The sequence below is a fragment of the Pholis gunnellus genome (genome assembly GCF_910591455.1).
Source record: "Pholis gunnellus genome assembly, chromosome: 19".
Classification (NCBI taxonomy): Eukaryota; Metazoa; Chordata; class Actinopteri; order Perciformes; family Pholidae; genus Pholis; species Pholis gunnellus.
Window position 1 is genome coordinate 16532907 of NC_136546.1, and position 18280 is coordinate 16551186.

The following is an 18280-nucleotide window of genomic DNA, read 5'->3' on the forward strand; positions in this document are numbered from 1 at the left end:
CAGAAAAATCAGATTGACCTCTGTGGCTAATCCGCTTGTCACAGTGTGCGAGTGTTGCACCATTATCTCCCAGCATATGGCCAGCAGGTCGTGCTCTGGTAAAGACCGAGTGGACACAGACACAGACAGACGGACACAATGGTCTCCAGACTCGCCTGCTACCTTCATCTCAGGTGAGGAACGAGAGACGGCGTCTGTGCGTGCGTGATCCTTCTCATTTGTTTAAATGTGTGTGAGGCTGCTCTCTCTGACACGTGTTGATGTTTTAGTGTGAATGTTAGTAGTAAAGAAATAAAAGGCATTTGTGCCAACATTTCTGCACTTGTATTATCTTACATTTACAGCAACACCTGGGACTTTGTAGTTCACTTTGATGTATGGTGAAACATGCATCACTAAACGTTTTCTGACTTGTATGTAGTGTTTGTAGTTTGAGGGTGTGCTATTATGTGCTATACGTTTGCTGCGATGAACACTATCCAGAGATTTTTGTTTCAAAACTAGAGGTGCATAATATGAGTACATAGCTGTGAGGTTTTACTGGTTTGTATGTATCACATTTACCTGACGGCTGTATTGTTCACCGGTACTTTGGAATATTAAATATGATTAAACAAGCATCTGGACCATCTATTAAAAATAGATAAATTAACACTTACTGATCTATGACACCATTCTTCACAACGATTAGTGCTTTGGATGATTATTCATTTCACAGAGGATTGCACTAAGTAACCATGTCATGTTTCATATTGCAGTCTTGTTTGTTTGCAACTTTGAAAGCTGCAAGCTGGTAGTTTGAGTACAAAAGAAAGACGTGTTGAGGTCTTTATTGAAGCCACCTTTACTTTCTTGTTTTTGCCTTCAGCAAGTGAAAATCATGATCATTTGCATTGACCCTGAAGCATCTCCTTGTTTATTTTTGGCTCTATGTTTATGATGACTGTCCAAAAAAAGTGTGAAAGCATGTTTATGCAGCAGACTGTGTACTTAATAAGCATATGCATTATGTCAAGCATGACAGAGAATGATGTGAAAACACCCTCCAAAAATCCTTATGTCTTTTAAAAATAGCATCCATTGAAGCATTGCACCAGGAAGTAGTCTGTACCCTCTTCGAGCAGCAGGGGGCGCCACGCCAGCCATTAGCCGTTGCCCCTTGTGGTTTCAGCCAATCCCTGCGCGGTGTCGTATCTGTAATCCAGCCCCCGTCCTGCCTCTCGCAAACACTCTAGTTCTCGTCTTTCTGCACAACTTAAGAAGAAGAAGAAGGAGGGAGGAGGAGAGTTTGGTGTCAGAATGAGTCGGCAACATAACAGTCCAGCGATGGAAAGCGTTGGAAGATAGAGAGATAGATTGATATATAAATAGATCCGAGTACCGATCAGCGCAGTGAGTGCATGTCTGCTGTGTGTGAAGCAGAGGACGATAGAAGAAGAAGACGAGGAGGAGAAACATGAGTCGGCAGCAGCAGCAGTCCCAGGGAGTGGTTTTAACGGGTTACCACAGTAACGCGGAACTGTTGCCCAAAACTGGACCCAGCTGTGCGTCAGCCCAGGACCACGAGCCCCTCGTGCCCAGGTGGGACATGCGCGCGTGCGTGTATGTGTGTGTGTAAAGTTGGAATAACAAAGGTAGTTGCAGCTAAAGGTGTGTGTGTGTGTGTGAGAGCAAAGGTCGCAGTGATAGTGTTATTTTTCTTTATGTTTCTACTTGAGAGCTGATCAGAATGTTTTGAATGAAAGCCACCATGCTTTAGTGTGTAAACGTTTTATTTTCCATGATGGGGCAAACTCCACCCTAGCTTGGCCTCGAGGTTTTGTTTTTCCTTTATTCCTAATCAGCTGATCGGCTGGTTAACCTTGACTGTTTATTTATACTAGTCCAGATTTTGCAAGGTTGTCTATCCAACTCTTCTGCGCCACTGCAGGTCTAATGACAATCAAGGAGAGAACCATTATTCTGAATCAGTTTTTAGAGACATTAAATAGCCACCAGGTTGTTGTTGGGCTATGGTTGAAAGAGTATTCAATTAGTCAGTTTCTGACATTTTAATCAACAGAATTATCCATATTGAAAATGTCTCTTTAGTTGTAGCTCTAAACATGTGGAAAACAACTGTCAGGAGCAGCACAGTGTGCTGTATAGCAGCAGGACTAAAGGGGTTAAAAGGAGTGTGTTTTACCTTGTCTCTTGATGCAGTAAAATATACTGCAAGTACTGCTTGTTTTCATTATGAATTAACACATCGTTTTTGCAATTAACCGTTTAATCACACATTCTCAAAGCCCAATTTAACATCTTCAGAGGTCTTGTTTTGTCGGACCAACCATCCAAAACTCAAAGAAATTCAGTTCAGTGATACGAAACACAGTAAGCAGCAAGTCACCTCAATAGTGAAGCTAATACACCATGATTAATGACTTATACGCTCGACTAATAACTTAAGATATAAAAAAGTGTGATCATTTAGTAGAGAAAAATGCAGATGGGTACAAATGAAGTGGGGGAAAAAAGTGTCTTAACTTAGTGTTGGGACACAGAACAGCATCAATGCTCCTCAGCATACAGATTCTCAGTCTTTGGATGTTTTTCTTCCAAAACATTCTCCCTGATTTGGTGTTTTTATGCTTGCGGTGGAGAGCAATGCCCGACACAATGGATTCAAATCTCCCTTAAGTGTTCAGTTAGGCTGAGGTGTTATTTTCACCCTCACCAAACCTTTCAGTGAGCTGTATGGAAGCATCTGTGTGGTTTCTCCATTCACTTGTTACGATACGGTCTCATCATCTGTTTTCATGGCAGGATCTTTACGGCTGCTCTCGCAGAGGAAAGCACTGAATGGGACCTAAGCTTACATGGAAACGACTGTCCCGGTTAAGTGTTTTATTTATAACGGGTCACACTTGTTTATCCGTCCAGGCCGGCACGTGTGCGTCCAGTACATGTTTAGATCAGCAAACAACTGCTGTCAACAACCGCGGTGTGGCTCAGAGAGAGACTGTCCAGCTGGCATTCACACATACACACACCTGCCTCTGTGTGTATGTACAATATGTGTTTTTCTGTGTGTGTGTGTGTTCCAGATGGCTTGACCAGCTAACTAGAAAAAAAGCAGCATCACGTTACAGTCTGCCTTTGTCTCACCTCCCACAGCAGTGTGTGTGTGTCCTGTCTAGGTTGATGTGGAGGCTTAGTTTTGTAGTCATTGTTTAGGCAGGAAATAGAAGACAGCGGGACCCAGACAGACGGAAAGCTTCTTGCCTTTTTAGCAGCAGGGGACATCCGACATAAGGAGCCTACGAAGGCCACGTGTCCCACGGGAGTCATGCACAAGGATGTTTAAGTGCTCTGAGAAGGGAGAAGTTCAGCTTTAAGCTAAAGAGAAGCGTGTTCCTGTTGTGTTCTCCACTGTTGTTGTAGGATCCAGTGCTCCATCTAGAGTGTGACTTAGTCAGTGGACACAGACACATGGTTCGGATTAATTCACTGTGTGATGCAACAGACGGCCGGACCCCGCAGCAGAAATGCAATGCTGCACAGGAAATGACATCTGCAGAAAGGAAGGCAAGTCGTGAAAGGTTACAAGATGTCAGCAGAGCTGCGGGCTGCAAGGAAACAGTCATCAAGTGGAATTTGGTTAGCAAAGCTAACAACTATTAATGAGCAGAAGCATAGCTTAATCCAGAGAGACAGATGGCAAGAGAGAGACGGCCCCAAAACAGAATAAATAGGGTGCTGGACAGAGATGGAGGCAGAGAGACTGACAAAAACAAACTGGCAGATTCATCCGAAATAAACGCAGATGATGCATTCAACCAGTAGAGAGGGAACAGAGGCAGCTTCTGTTTTCCACAGAGGGCAGCTGGCACCTGTTGATCTGATGGGAATACCACACACACACACACACAATTGTCATCCTCTTTCCCCTAAATTTAGTTGGGATCTTTGTCACCGAGTGGTACTCTATAAACACACTCGGCTCACGTGCGCTCCAATAGTTGACCGAGTTCACTTCCTCACATCTCGACTCACATTCAACTCATCAGTGCCGACCTTGCTCCTTGTTGGGCCATACCGTTTCCTTCTGTTCCTATTTGCACCTCGCAAGCTCTCTACAGTACACACGACCACACACACTCCTCCTTTGTCGTCAGCTCTAAGCAGCTGATAAAAGGTGTGCGGATAAAGGTACAAAGAGTAGAACAATCACACAGCTGCAGCGCTGTTTTCCTTTGAAGGTGAGTGTGTGTGTGCGTGTGTGCGTGTGTGTGCGTGTGTGTGCGTGTGTGTGTGTGTGTGTGTGTGTGTGTGTGTGTGTAAGAGAGCCAAGTCGTGTGTAGCGTTGTTTGGAGAGCTTTGAATAACTTGTTTGCATTATTGAGGGCATTCTAAACCGGGATTGCCGCACTCCAAAAAAACACACTAATATCTCATTACTTCTGATCAGTTCACTTAGAGGAAGCATGCCTGTCATGCTTTTGAGGTTGACAAATCGTCGTGTAGTCAACAATAATTACTTGGGAGATTTTTCGATTAATTTTTAACTGGTTGTAAATATGTTTTCTATTACAGGATCAGAGTTAAATGGAAAACGAGGTGTCTTTGCCAAGGTCAGAGTAAGGGCCTACGGTTGCATCACATTCTTCTAAATCCAGTCAATAGTTACACATATTTCTTGTCAACTTTGGATCTTTGCGGTGTGCTTCAGGGTCCTCCGCTCTTCCCCGGGCTTGAGATTTAGACACAGCTGTGCTTTGAGCCAAATGCTAACGCTAGCATTGGCAACATCCTTACATTGGCAATGCTAGCATGTTGATGTTTAGCAGGTTTACCATAGTTTAGGCGGTTAGCATGCTAACAGTAATTAGCACTAAACCTAAAAACAGATGTGGCTGAATGTCAGTTTAGTGAGTATTACGTAAGCCAAAGTATTGGCTGATGATGGTGCTAGAGGAAAAGTTAAGGGATCACCAAAGTGATTAAGATTCATCCTCTGGGGAGCACGAATGTCTGTACAGAACCTCATGGCAAACCATCTGACAGTTGAACGTTGCCAGCCCTGGAGCCATGATGCTAGCGCGGCTAAAACTAACACAATGTAAGATCAGTGTGAACACATAGATAAAGTATCATACTTTGAGTTTAAGCAAGCAAGAATTTAAACTAGCAACACTGACAAACTAATAATGTTAGTTAGTACGTGTGTGTCTGTGTGTGTGTTTGCTAATCTCTGATTTATGGTTTTGTCAAACCGTTCTGTGCTACCGCACTGTAGCTGTGGATGAAGGTAAATGATTAACTCCTGGGAGTTCATGTGTGTGTCTGCCAGGTTTTAATCTGCTTCGAAGTTAAACAAATCTTCTCTAGCACTTCAGAAAACAAGGACATTTGTTCCATTCCTCATAAATGAAAACATTTCGATTGGGGAGAAAAGAAATGAGAGGACAGCATGTCTCTGCAGGTTTTTATCACACAGTGCTGTGTCTAGATCCGACTGGGAGGAGGGGAGAAAGCAGAGGAGATGGTACCGTAATGAGAGAGAGATGTATAGGAAAACGGGTCAAATACAAAGTACCAAGCAGAAAGGAAAAGGAAGGACACAAGTCCCCGGCAAGGTGTAGGAGGAGAGGAAAGGGAAGTAGGAAAGAAAATAGATTGGCGGAGGAAGGAGAGGAGGAGGTCAAGTGTTAAATACCTGATGTTCTTTGTAAAAAACAATCTGTGTTTGTCTATATTTACCAGTGTTTTTATGGTTTTAGTGTGTGTGTGTGTGTGTGTGTGTGTGTGTGTGTGTGTGTGTGTGTGTGTGTGTGTGTGTGTGTGTGTGTGGCAGGAAGTCAGCTGTGGCATGTGGCCTTGGCTCTGCGTGAAGCCTCAGTGTAATGCTCCGCTGATAATTCCAAATTAATTAATATAGAACATCAACTCGATGCTGCTCAGCCTGACTGCCTTCAAACTATTCCTTTCATGTCCTAATAGTCTGATAATGAATAGTAATCAAATTGGTTGATTTATTATATTTGAAACATAACTTTCTTAAAGTTTTTTAAACGTCAGTCCAGATGATGTCACTACGTATGTTTTTAAATATGTGACAGTACTGTCTTCAAAGTTAAATAGAAACTGAACCAATTGTTAATTTGCAGAGACCTGAAATGTGCTTTTCCCTCACAGTAACAGCTGACACATCCAGCGTCAGCCGTTACTGTGGTGGGGCCCTACTTATAACAGGCCCACTGACAAATATTCAGCTGTGTTTGGATAGTTGAGACTGAACTGAGGATTGTTGAGTGGGTGAAAGAATGATAGCAACCTTCCAGCTTGATTCGGCATGGGACACAGCAACCATAGACCGGCTACACCATCAGTCAGTTGTACTGAAATAACTGTCAAAGGGCTGAGGTTCTACCCAGAATCAATTGCTTCTGAACAACCCTTTTTGGGAGATTGTTTGGGGTTGTTCAAGGGTTCTCTGTGACATAAAGGGCTTCGTTAGGAACCCTTTGCATCCAAATAACCTTTTTTGGAAGAAAGAGTTCTTCAAGGATGTTGAAATCACACAACCGAACTGATGCAACCCTAAAAACTGTGACTGAACCACGATTGTTGTGCTCCGGCCCTTTTAGGGTTCTAGATGAACCCTGGGAATTTAAAAGGGTTCTCGGTAGAACGTATTTGAGTGGATTGTAGAAGAAACCCTTGGAATCTTAAAGGGTACTTGGTAGAACCCTTTGGGGTTAGCACCTTCATTTCTAAGAGTGTAGCTGCTCACACAACAATAACTCTAAACTGCAGCTTTAAGTTGAAGAGAAACGGGGGGCGAGACAATGTGCTGTGTCAGCTGTAACTTCCTGTCCCAACAGAGGGGACATTCAGCCGGACATCAGCAAAGCCAGAAGAAGGAGATCCGTATTAAAAAAACCATTTAGTCACGATTTACCAACAGCGTCGCTTCATATTTTAGCAGCACTTCTATTGTTGTTAGTAACTCCGTCCAAATGGCCGTGTGTAACACGTTTTGACCAATTTCTTTGTTGTCACTCTTTTAGAGTGTTTTAATTATACAATACAAAGTAGTAGAAGTACTAGCAGCTAGAATGGTAGTATTAGCAGCAGTATCGTCGCCATGTTTGGGTTGTGTGCGCATGTTTGGGGACATCTCACAGAATTGGAAAAGATGTAAAAGCAGTTTAATGAAGGACAAAGTCTGTCTTGAGTAACCGGGTCATGATTTCTGGACATTTCTGTTATTATTTTGTTATCTTGGGCACCATAAGCCCACTGCCATATAGTTCCTTTATATTCTGGAGAAGGCGAACAGCTCTGAGGCCGATTTTCTAAAACTAGGCAACTTTCACCAAAACAATCTAGTTTGATGAACTCTCTCCCTTTCAGGCCTCCCATGCAATAACTATTAAAGCCATGCCATTTGTGTCACAACAACACTAGTTTACTGTGTGCTGAGATGAGCTGCTATTCTTAGTCCCGGCTGACTGACTGGGAATTCAATACACTGCGGGCTCGTCCGTCTGTCTGACTATCTGACCGTCTTGTGTCCGAAGCTATCTCTCTCTGTTGTCATGTCATCGAAACATGACTCTGAATCAAAGCATAAGCTCAAATCTGTCCTTTAAAACATTGCTGCATACACTTCTCTTTACTGGGAAAAGCACAACCGGTTATGATCCAGGGATGTTTTTATAATAGCTGCTGGTATGAGGAAACTATCACAACGTCACTGGTAGACAAGGTGCAAAGTGCACAGCAATAAGACTATTAGTTTTGTTGTGGCATGTCGGTCAGATTTTGACGTGTGTTAGAAATTTGTGCCAACCGATCACAAGGTTTTGTATCTTTCTGTCTAACTTCTCTGTCTCTGCTGCCACCTTTCTGTCTCTCTCGTAGCCGCAGAACAGGCCACTACACTGTTCAACAGAACCAGACCACACAACATGGAGACAGTTCTGGCCTTTCCACTACCAACAGCGCTACAAAAGTCACCAGCACTGACCTACCATCAGTACTCACTTGCCCCAGGTCTCAGCCCTCCAGCAGCCCTAAGCCAGGCTCCAGCCCCAGACACAGTCCCAATTCCAGGTCCAGACCGCGGCCACCGTGTCAGCGGTGCAACTCTCAGGTAGGCCCAGAGCGACGTGAGACATTTGTTGTAGGTTGAAAAAAATGTTCAACCGTGAGATACTTCTTTTGGGAGGAGACCTTCTGCACTCAATGAACCAGTGTCCACTGTTCTGTGTTTTTGTTCTGCTGTCTTTAGTCTCTGAAAGTTTGTATTTGCAAGTTACACTGCTGCTGCATATCATTTAAAAGGCAGATACTCGGTGGTGTTTGGGTTCACAGGCAGCAACCTTTTCTACTGTTGTACCAACTCGGGATAAGAATGTCTGCCGTAAATGTCTAAATCGTAACCGTTAACATTTTACGGGGGGTTTGGTTGGCAGACGTACAATTGTTGTCCCTCATATGTTGAAAGTAATTTACGGCTCTCTGGGAAGCTGTACTTTCAGTCTAAGTGGTGATTGCTCTGAGAGTGAGCGTGGGCTCAATAACAGCACGGAGACTCGGTAATAAACCAACAAATGAACTCGAATGAAATGCCTTTTTTTGGAAAAGCAGAGGGAACTGGAGAAACATGCTCTAATGTCTATTTAGTGTGTGTGTGTGTGTGTGTGTGTGTGTGTGTGTGTGTGTGTGTGTGTGTGTGTGTGTGTGTGTGTGTGTGTGTGTGTGTGTGTGTGTGTGTGTGTGTGTGTCGGAGAGAAGCTGCACAGCCAGTTTCAATTGAGACGGCTGTAAATATTGTGTTTTTTATCATATTTGCATCAAATCTGATCAACAAAAGCTCCTGCCCAGGACAGAAACAAGATATGAAACACGAATGGGAACTTGAAACTAAATGGTGAAAACTGTGTCTGCGTGTCTTCGCACGTTATCGCAGGACTCTCTGGACGAGCTGGAGATGGACGACTATTGGAAGGAGGTGGAGAATATCACCCGCTCAGGAGGAGAAGCGGGGAGGGGAGAAGGTGGAGGAGAAGGGGAAATACAAGAGGAGGAGCAGCAGAAAATTCCTGAAGGTAGGATACACCGTGTCCATGGATAGACCTCAAAGAAACACACATTTCTCCTGTTCTTTCATCTGTTAGACACATGGACACATTGTGTAATTTCATTCTTGATTTAGAGCGCTCTTCTGACAGAGATAATGTAGTGTCTGAGTTTGATCATCGGCAAGTTTGGGCATGTGCCTCCAAACATGGCAGATATACGAGACAGTGGGCCCCTGAGCACAGACATGTACAATGGAAAAGGTAGAATAGAGAAGTGGAATAACCTGGAGAGACCGTTATGAAATGTAAATACGAGCTGTTTATCAAAATCACACTGCCAGCTCAGACTTGTGCAGTCTCGCTTTGCATAAGAGGCATGTGTGTATCTATATGGGTCTTATTTAGTCTGTTTATAAAGACTATTGTTCTCAGGAGCAAACAGACACTTCCTGTATAGAATGTTTGTGGTTACACCTTTCCCTTTCCTGCACCTGTAGAATTGTGTCTCACGTGCAAATAACTGAAGACTTTTGTCATCTTTCATACCAGTCTCCCCCTTTCCTTCATTTCAAGTCATAGAATTGTGATAGTGATGTACCATCTCAGGAATCCCCCACAAATCAAAAAAATGAAGTCCATTTTTTAATCTTCCTCTCATTTTCTCTTTCAGAAGGAGAACAGGAGGAGGCGTGGCTTACAGAGGCGGGACTAGCACGGCTGTTTGATGATTCACTGGCAGCTGACCAGGCTCAGGTGTCAATCGTCTGTCCCTTATTTAAATACTTAGTCTAGGTTGAGTCAGAGTTTATCAGTTTCATATTTGCAGTTCACACCTCTCAGTGAGCATAAACTGTACTGTTTACTTATGCCATGCTTTTGAACCTGCTTATATGTGTAAGAATGACAAAAGAGTCTGAAGACGGCATCAGATATACTGTATAGATGTTAAACCTATTGACTCATGCTTCGGTCTGATTGATTGACTGACAGGAAGAAGACAACGCCGTGTTCCTGTCCACACTGACCAGATCTCAGGTGGCGGCGGTAGAACGTCGCGTGACGTCACTACAGCAGACGTTGCTGCGGCGGCGTAACCGGCAACACGTTCCTGATGTTAGGGATATATTTAGACCTCCTGAAAAGGTGAGGGGACGCACGCACACACACATACTTGCACTCCGACTAATTATACTATGTCAACATCAAAGGGTATCAGAGACTGTACAGTAAACTGAAATGTGTTAATTGAGGTCTGTCACACTAAGCGGTGAATTCATGTCAGATAATTGTCATGAAAAAGAACTTGATACTGTTTTCCCCTTCATGAATTGAACATCCCACCACAACACACAAATGACACATTTCCTTTCTTTTTTTTTTTAACCACAAAGGAAGTGGTCACAACTTCTTTTAGCTGTGCGTTTGTTGTTACTTCTCCAGTCTGGTGGCAATCAGTAACCCATTAAGAAGCAGTTTTTTACACCACCAAATCCAAACTCCTTTACTGCTAAATTCCTTCAATACTCTGGACTGACTGGATTCATATTAAAAGTATATGTACTTATACTAATTTGGGTACAAGTAAAAGTATTACTGCGACTCCAAAACAACTCCTGTCAGCAGAATACAGTGTTTTGAACCAAGAGTCTTGCACATGTTTTCACTTGGGCACACAGTTTGTCCACTAATTAACAGACAAGATAATATGTAACGTGAAAGATTTAACGAGGGGGGGGAGGGGTGTGTGTGAATATGTTCCTGGTTGAACATTACTTCACGTGCTGTACAGTTATGTGTCTCTGTGTTATCTGCCGCAGGATGAGGAGCCTCGTAAACTCAAAGAGGGAAGCGAGAATGGACAAAAAGATGTCACTTCAGCTGGTGCGTGCGACATACTCCTGCGCGCGCACACACACACACACACACACACACACACACACACACACACACACACACACACACACACACACACACACACACACACACACACACACACACACACAGCCCTTGTGAGCAAAACAAACACATTCTCACCTTCAAAGGAAAACAGCGCTGCGTGTAAAGTGTGAGTCACCATAGAGAATGACCAACTGAGGCCCAAATAAACATCTGCCTAGCAACTCACACACACACACATACATCTTGGAAATAATAGAATATGAATCATTAGAAGTGATCTGTTAATATGTGATACAATTGGAAACAATGCAGCACAAGTGTGAAGAGTTCAGCAGATAGGAAGGGCTGTTTGTTGCTACTATAAAATGGTCTAATATTTTTACCATTTCCGATCTACACAACCTCAGAATGATTAACTTTTATATGTAGTACATCACTTTAAAACGTAAAACTGTCTGGCTTCATCCACCAATAGAGAAGTTGTATTCACAGAACAAGCAGCAGGCCTCTGTTTCTTCCTCTTTGTGCTGCAGTTATTTAAACACTGTTGCATTAACGAGAGTATGACAGAGTCTGTCTCTGTGTTTATACAACTGCACTTTGCCTTCAGTGCGTAAACACATTTGTACTTCATCTCTTGTGTGGTCGTGTCTCTCATTTCTTCTTGTGCGTGTCTCAGCAGAAGCGGAGACGGAACTGAACGTCGAAGTGGCGTTTTCAGAGCAGGCGCTCACTTACAGGGACAACCACCAAATGTTAAAGGTCACCACTAGCCCGAACTCACCTGACGACAAACTACCAGTGAGTCACATACCTGCACACAAAATGCTATGTGCACATTCCCTTCATTATGTGTTTATTTAATGATACACTGAGCCAATGATACAATGAATAAACTGCGTGTACTGATCTAATGCATCGGCATGTAATCACACTGTGTGCCACTTTGTAGGCTTTTTGCATTCTTTAGTGCCGGGTCATGTTAGAGCTTGTATTGATAACGTATTAATTGTTGTGGGTCAATGATTACCAGAGATAGCAGAGAGACATCTGTCAACACAAAATGAAGAACCTCACAGCACAGGATTGGGTTTTTTTACTGCTCACTGGGCACGTTTGGGTGTGAAAAAATGTCTTTGTTGCACCTAAATGTAATGTAATCAGATTCATTCTTAAAATAGTTGGGTAGTAGCTGTAGTTGTAGAGCAGAAAGTTGCATTTGTGTGTGAGTAGTTTGAGTGTCTGTAGTGACATCTGGTGGTTGAAGCTGGTATAACAGATGAAGTCCAGAGTGTTCATGAAGGTCTATAGTCACTTCACATGCATTTCATTCAATTCAGTATGACACAGCCCACATTCGGCGTTCAATGTAAAAGTAAATTTAGTCAGTGTGTTTTTAGTGTTTACTTTGAATGGCGTCTCCCACAGTCACTGACGCCCCTCTGTCTCCCTCTGTCTCCCTCTGTCTCCCTCTGTCTCCCTCTGTCTCCCTCTGCCTCCCTCTGCCTCCCTCTGCCTCCCTCTGTCTCCCTCTGACTTTCCTCTCCAGAACTTTAAGCTTCTTCGAGACAAAACAGGTCAGACCAGAATAGGAGATCTGTCTCCTCTGGATATGAAAAAGGTAACGGAAATGTGTTGAAACAAGATATTATGATCTGTGGATGCATTCATGTTATTTCATGATTTATTATTTCATGATTTATTATTTCATGACGCCTACATGAGACGAGCAGCCCTATAAGAGATTAGTTCGTTGAGTTGTGCCTAAAACCAGTTACTATTTATAAGCATTGTCTTTTATATATATTTATATATATATTTCTGTCTGTTTGCAATGTTCTTTCAGGTGCGAAGACTTGTGCTTGTGGAGTCGACTGCTCTGTTTGACACTGCTGGGATAGACCTGAAGGCGCACAAAGCTGTCAAAGTTAAGACTAAAGGTAAACACAAACACACACACACACACACAAAATAAGCAACAACAGCAAATAACAGCTTTACGCAAACACAAGAAATAGAAACTAAACTGAATACAAATTACCATTTTTTTCCAGGTAAACATGTGCAGCCAATGTGGTGAATGAAGATATTTCTGTTTGGCTAAATATTTGTGCTTGTGTGTGCAGAAAGTGGTCTTTTTGGTGTTCCCCTTGCCACTCTATTGGATCAGGACCAGAGGCGGGCTGCTGGGTCCAAAGTGCCATTCATACTGCAGAGGGTGAGTGAGCAGACCAGCCAGTCACATTGTCAGTCTGAGACACGGACGTTACAGCTACGATGAGAGGAAATCTTATAATAGGAATCAATAGAACAGCAGCTCTATGTCAATGCATCCTACTGTATTTCATCACATTACATACGAGTCTCACAATTTACTTTAAACACAGTGCAACCTGAATCTAAAGTATGTGGGACTGACTTTACCTTTTTACATTTTTCCCCCAAATACGCTTTGAATTTCTAATTTATTTTGTGCCAGAAAAGCACAAGTGACCCTCAATCATTACTGACCCACAACAGAGCTTCTATTTGGGCTCTAAATGTTTTGGGTAGCCATTTTTATTTGGTCCTTCTGCAGTCTACTCAGTATTTAGATTGAAGAGGTTTAAACTGTAATTTATTCCAATAGCGCTAACACTACACCAACCTTCTGTTTCTAATGTGACACAATATATTAATATTCCAGCTTGTTTCAGGCATTATCGTGCACTTGACATGGAAACAGGAACTTGTTCCTCTTAAAATCTCCAGTTTCTTTCACCAATGACTGGTATTTTCTTCTATTCTTAGTCGGCTGTTGCTCAGAGGGATCTTTGTCTCTTTCTGCTCTTTCAATTGTCAGTCTGGTTAAACCATTTACAAAACAAACCCTTCATGCAAAATAACATCTAGTTGTCAAGAGGACTTCCTGCGATCTAAAATCATGAATCATTTTTTTAAATACAGAGGAGTACTCTCAGCCTTCTGACTGGAAACAAATTCATGCTTCAGTGGCAGGCAATCCCAAACTATTTGTGTCTCTCTCATTCCTAGCTTGTTAGTCATATTGAGGAGGAAGGATTAGACACAGAGGGGCTGCTACGGATCCCTGGAGCGGCCATCAGAGTCAAGGTGGGTTAAAGCATTTCAGCGCCACCTCTACAGACGCATTGTAACATTTTGAAATTGTTACGTTTGTGGCGTTGTAAAGAAAGGTTGATGAAGTAGTGAAACAATCTTCCCTGTGTGTATCTGTCCCAAATCCAGTCACTGTGTCAGGAGCTCGAGTCCTCTTTCTACGACGGGGTGTTTCAATGGGAACAGTTGAAGCAGCACGACGCCGCTAGCCTTTTGAAGCTGTTCATCAGGGAGTTACCCCATCCGTTGCTGACTGTGGAGTACCTCAACGCGTTCATTGCCGTCAACAGTACGTTCGTTAAAGTAATTCTGCTTAATCACGAGAGCTTTAAAGCCATGTTTTCTTGCATTAAGCGTTTCCTGTGCATGTGTGTGTTTTTTACAGAGCTCCCCACAAAGAAGCAGCAGTTGCAGGCTTTGAACCTGCTCGTCCTCTTGTTACCCGAGGCCAATCGGGATACCTTGAAGGTAAATGCACACTCCGTTTGAAAGGAGCTTCATGTTTCACTGCAGTGAATAAGAAACTTTTGACTATTTCTGTTTTCTTCCCCCTAGGCTCTAGTGGAGTTTTTCCAGCGTGTGATTGACCACCAGGCCAAGAATAAGATGACTCTCAACAATGTCTCCGTGGTCATGGCACCCAACATCTTCATGTTCAAAGGCTTTCGATCCAAGGTGACCGAGCAACAGGAGTTCTCCATGGCAACAAGCACAGCCAACATCGTCCGGCTGCTGATTCGATACCAGAATCTTCTCTGGACGGTAAGTATCACAAAGAGCCCTCTGGCTTGACGCATGCAGCCATTCAAATCACCACTGTAAACAAACTGACACAGTTACTCCCAAAATCGGATGGCACAGTGTGTACCAAGGGTATAAAACCTCCCGTGTGTGTGTGTGTGTGTGTGTGTGTGTGTGTCTTATATCCAGATCCCCAAGTTCATTATGACCCAGGTCAGACATCAAAACATGGAAAGCCATCGGAAACAAAATAAAGAGAGAGCTGTGAGAAAGCTGCTGAAGAAGATTACCACCGACAAACCCTCTGATAAAGCTGTCCCTGAGGTGAGGGTTTTATTTGTTTTTAATGTTATTTATTTATCTATTCATTTATTTGTTTGTGTGTTTATGTCAGTGTCGTTTTTTTAATAAATCATTGTTAATAATCCTACGAAGAAATGTGCAATTTTGCGATTCACAGTAAGTATTTTGATTCATTAAACAACGTAACACCTGCTGCACATTGTTGTGACACGTATTGTTATTTAGGACTACATAATAATATGCATTGATTCAAATTAAAGGATTTAGTTGACACCCGTATCCAGCTTGTTTGAGAGCACTGTATGCATCAACTCCATTGTCACCAGTAAACAACCAGTAAAGGTTTCAGAGCCACATGCAGCAACGGTTTGCCCACATTTTAAACCTGACCATGTATGTCAGTGCTCGATATATATAAATCATATCTAAATATAAATAGTAAGACACAATGAAAACCTTAATATTTGCAATTTGATACCAACCAATCATGCTATGGTGGTCATAATGAGTAGAGCAATACCATTTCTCAAAACAGTCTATTGAGAAACAGTGACAGCTAGTGGTGATATGTATGTTGTTTCTACGTGGGTACATTATTTTGATGGTGTAACAAGTGGAGTCAAATACCGGACAATCAGTCATAAGACACTTACCCCCATTACAATGGTTTTCCCCCTTCCATCTATACAGTATATTTAATTTTAATTGGATGTATTTAGTAATATCTAATGAGCACAACAGAGTAGAGCAGCGTGTTAGAGGGTACTGTTCTCCTTGACAATATCGTGGTGAGTGAGTGACGACGGCAACACTTGACCCTGCTTGCTGAGTCCTGTGAGACCAAACAGTGTTTTTTTTTAAACAAAAGAGCAGGAAGTCCGTCTCTTGTGAGTGTCTGTGTGTGATGGGGACAGTGTTTCGTTGTAAAGTGTTTATTCCGGGCGGTGTGATTGACCGTATGCTTTCCCGTTCTCCCTCCGTCTCCGTCCGTGTTTGCAACCAGGAGAGTTCGCAGGGATTCATTCGAGTTCAAGCACCGCAGTTCAGTAAAGTGTCCATGGCAGTTCAGCTCACTGGAGAGTTGCAGGCTGCGGATGTGTTAATCCGCTTCCTCAGCCAGGACAGGTAATGTGTAGTATGCATGCAGTACTCGTACCAATACACACACAGTTCCTTGGCTATACGAAACCTGGCCTCTCTCTTCGTGTCTCCTTCACGCTTCCTCTTGCTTTATTTTTGTCCTCTCAGTTCAGTGGCAGTGAAACCGGAAGAGATGTGTCTCTACGAGATTGGTGGAAACATCAGTAAGTCCTGCTCCTATTCAAATCTGATTACAACAATGTTTAGATTTTGTATATTCTCTGCTGATTACCCAGCGCAGTGAGCCAAGAGGCCTAACGGTGAATAAATGTGTCTCTCATCTTTAACTGTCGTCTCAGAGGAGAGATGTCTAGATGGTGAAACGTATATGAAAGACCTCTTCCAGCTGAACCCGACAGCAGAATGGGTCATCAGAGCCGTGCAGCGATAAACTCCTTCCTACCATCGTGCTCTGCTGGATAATGCACAGCTCCAAATTGTCCTCACCGTGTCCCGCTGAGAAGAAACCTCTGTGGTTTTACGCGGGTCCTGGACGCACTCGCACCATTTTGCTCGTGAAGTCGAATGGCGGTTTTAAAACTTATAACCCTTTTTAATGAACTCTGTGTTGCAATATTTTCTCCACTTAATAGAACAACTAGATTGTCAGACAAGAAAATGGACAATGATGTGCGTGGGTTTACAATAACTTAGACCTTTCTATTTTTTCCACCCTGCCTTATGCTACATGTATAAATGTTGGGCCTGGCGTACCACCAGCATAAAGTTTCCGACAGTTGTCCGGGGGAAAGAAAGCCACTTGACCTTAACTTCTCTGGAGGCCTGACAAACCACTTTTGTACCGTGGAGGGAATATACCATTTCTCCCAGTTTGTCACTGCAGTTAAGCCACAACATTGTGATTCTTAATATTATGTGATACTGTAAGTATTGCAGTCGTGTACTGTGATTTATTGCCACTAATCACTTTGTTGTGTCTGCAGCAATAAGCTGAAATTATATAGTTTCGGACAATAAATAGATATATAAATTCTGTAATTCATGACTGAATTACATTTTGAGAACATTGGCTTTTATATATTTACACATTTTATTAAAAGTCCTAAAAAGTAAATATGTGGTCACATTATCGAATGTGAATTCATCAAAGCACTTCACTGTAACCAGGAGGGATGAACGTTGGAGTGAATGTTGGCTTGTTAGGGGGTCCAAAACTGGATGGGGGGCCTCGGCGATGGGAGAGGTGATGAAGTACTACTGCACCGTGAGATATATGCGAGGGAGGGTGACCACGAAACCTTTTATAATAATGACGTCACCGACGGCTAACCAGGGCACGCAATGATGACATCACTGTTTTTACGCTACATTAATACTGCTGTACATTATAACTTTATAAACCGTTGATGTTGGAGTGTGTTACATATATTTATATATAGTAGCCTGTGTGTTTTTAGGCATGGAAGTCATAAATTGCTTACTAAGTTTTCTACCAAAGTATTGATCATTTTAACGATGTGTTAGACTCTTTAAGTGATCATTTTAAAGAATTAAATTGTTGACTGATTAAATTGCCTTCTTCAGTGATCTCACATGATGGGTTCCAAAAGTATGTGGCTGCTAATACTTTGGCTAATGTTTGGCTCTGTACTCTTCACAGTCTGGATATCAGTTGATATAGTACACAAGTTGTATTAATCCAGGAATAGAAAAACTCCATTTTATCTTTTTTTGGCACATAGCTGTGCTTCTCTTGGCTTTCAACTAAAGTCTAATCTGATTCTGTGTGGTTTCTCACAGTTTCCACAGCCTGTGGAGGATCGTATCTGCACCAGAAAGTCAAACAGCACAGATATCTCTCTTGTGGAAAGCTTTGGAGTACAAATATTGTACTCCACAGTCTTCACACTGCTTGAAAATGTTTTGAACTGAGTCACTCCCTGCCTTGTATTATCTTGTTTACTGTGAACGTTTTTTCCCCTTAAAATTGTCTTATTATTGCCTCTGAAATGACCACTAAAACAGCCTGTAAATAAAAGTGCAGTTAT

At 42.6% G+C, this 18280-nt stretch overlaps 1 protein-coding gene across 1 annotated transcript; it reads left to right on the forward strand.

The window, feature by feature from the left end:
* The first annotated feature begins 1273 nt into the window (after window positions 1-1273).
* Window positions 1274-18280, forward strand: arhgap18 (Rho GTPase activating protein 18). The gene is made up of 18 exons (XM_079179946.1): window positions 1274-1581; window positions 7909-8140; window positions 8960-9098; window positions 9742-9824; window positions 10062-10214; window positions 10889-10952; window positions 11653-11771; window positions 12520-12591; window positions 12817-12910; window positions 13097-13188; window positions 14004-14081; window positions 14217-14376; window positions 14473-14555; window positions 14643-14849; window positions 15018-15152; window positions 16135-16256; window positions 16380-16435; window positions 16571-18280. The coding sequence occupies exons 1-18, from the start codon at window positions 1457-1459 to the stop codon at window positions 16660-16662; spliced, it is 2106 nt and encodes a 701-aa protein (XP_079036072.1). The 5' UTR covers window positions 1274-1456; the 3' UTR covers window positions 16663-18280.

Excerpts from the sequence above, each read along its gene's own strand:
- arhgap18 (XM_079179946.1), top strand. The coding sequence starts at position 1,457 with ATGAGTCGGCAGCAGCAGCAGTCCCAGGGAGTGGTTTTAACGGGTTAC. Across the intron at positions 9,099-9,741 it reads GCAGCAGAAAATTCCTGAAG|AAGGAGAACAGGAGGAGGCG; the intron begins GTAGGATACACC and ends TTTCTCTTTCAG. Across the intron at positions 9,825-10,061 it reads TGGCAGCTGACCAGGCTCAG|GAAGAAGACAACGCCGTGTT; the intron begins GTGTCAATCGTC and ends ATTGACTGACAG.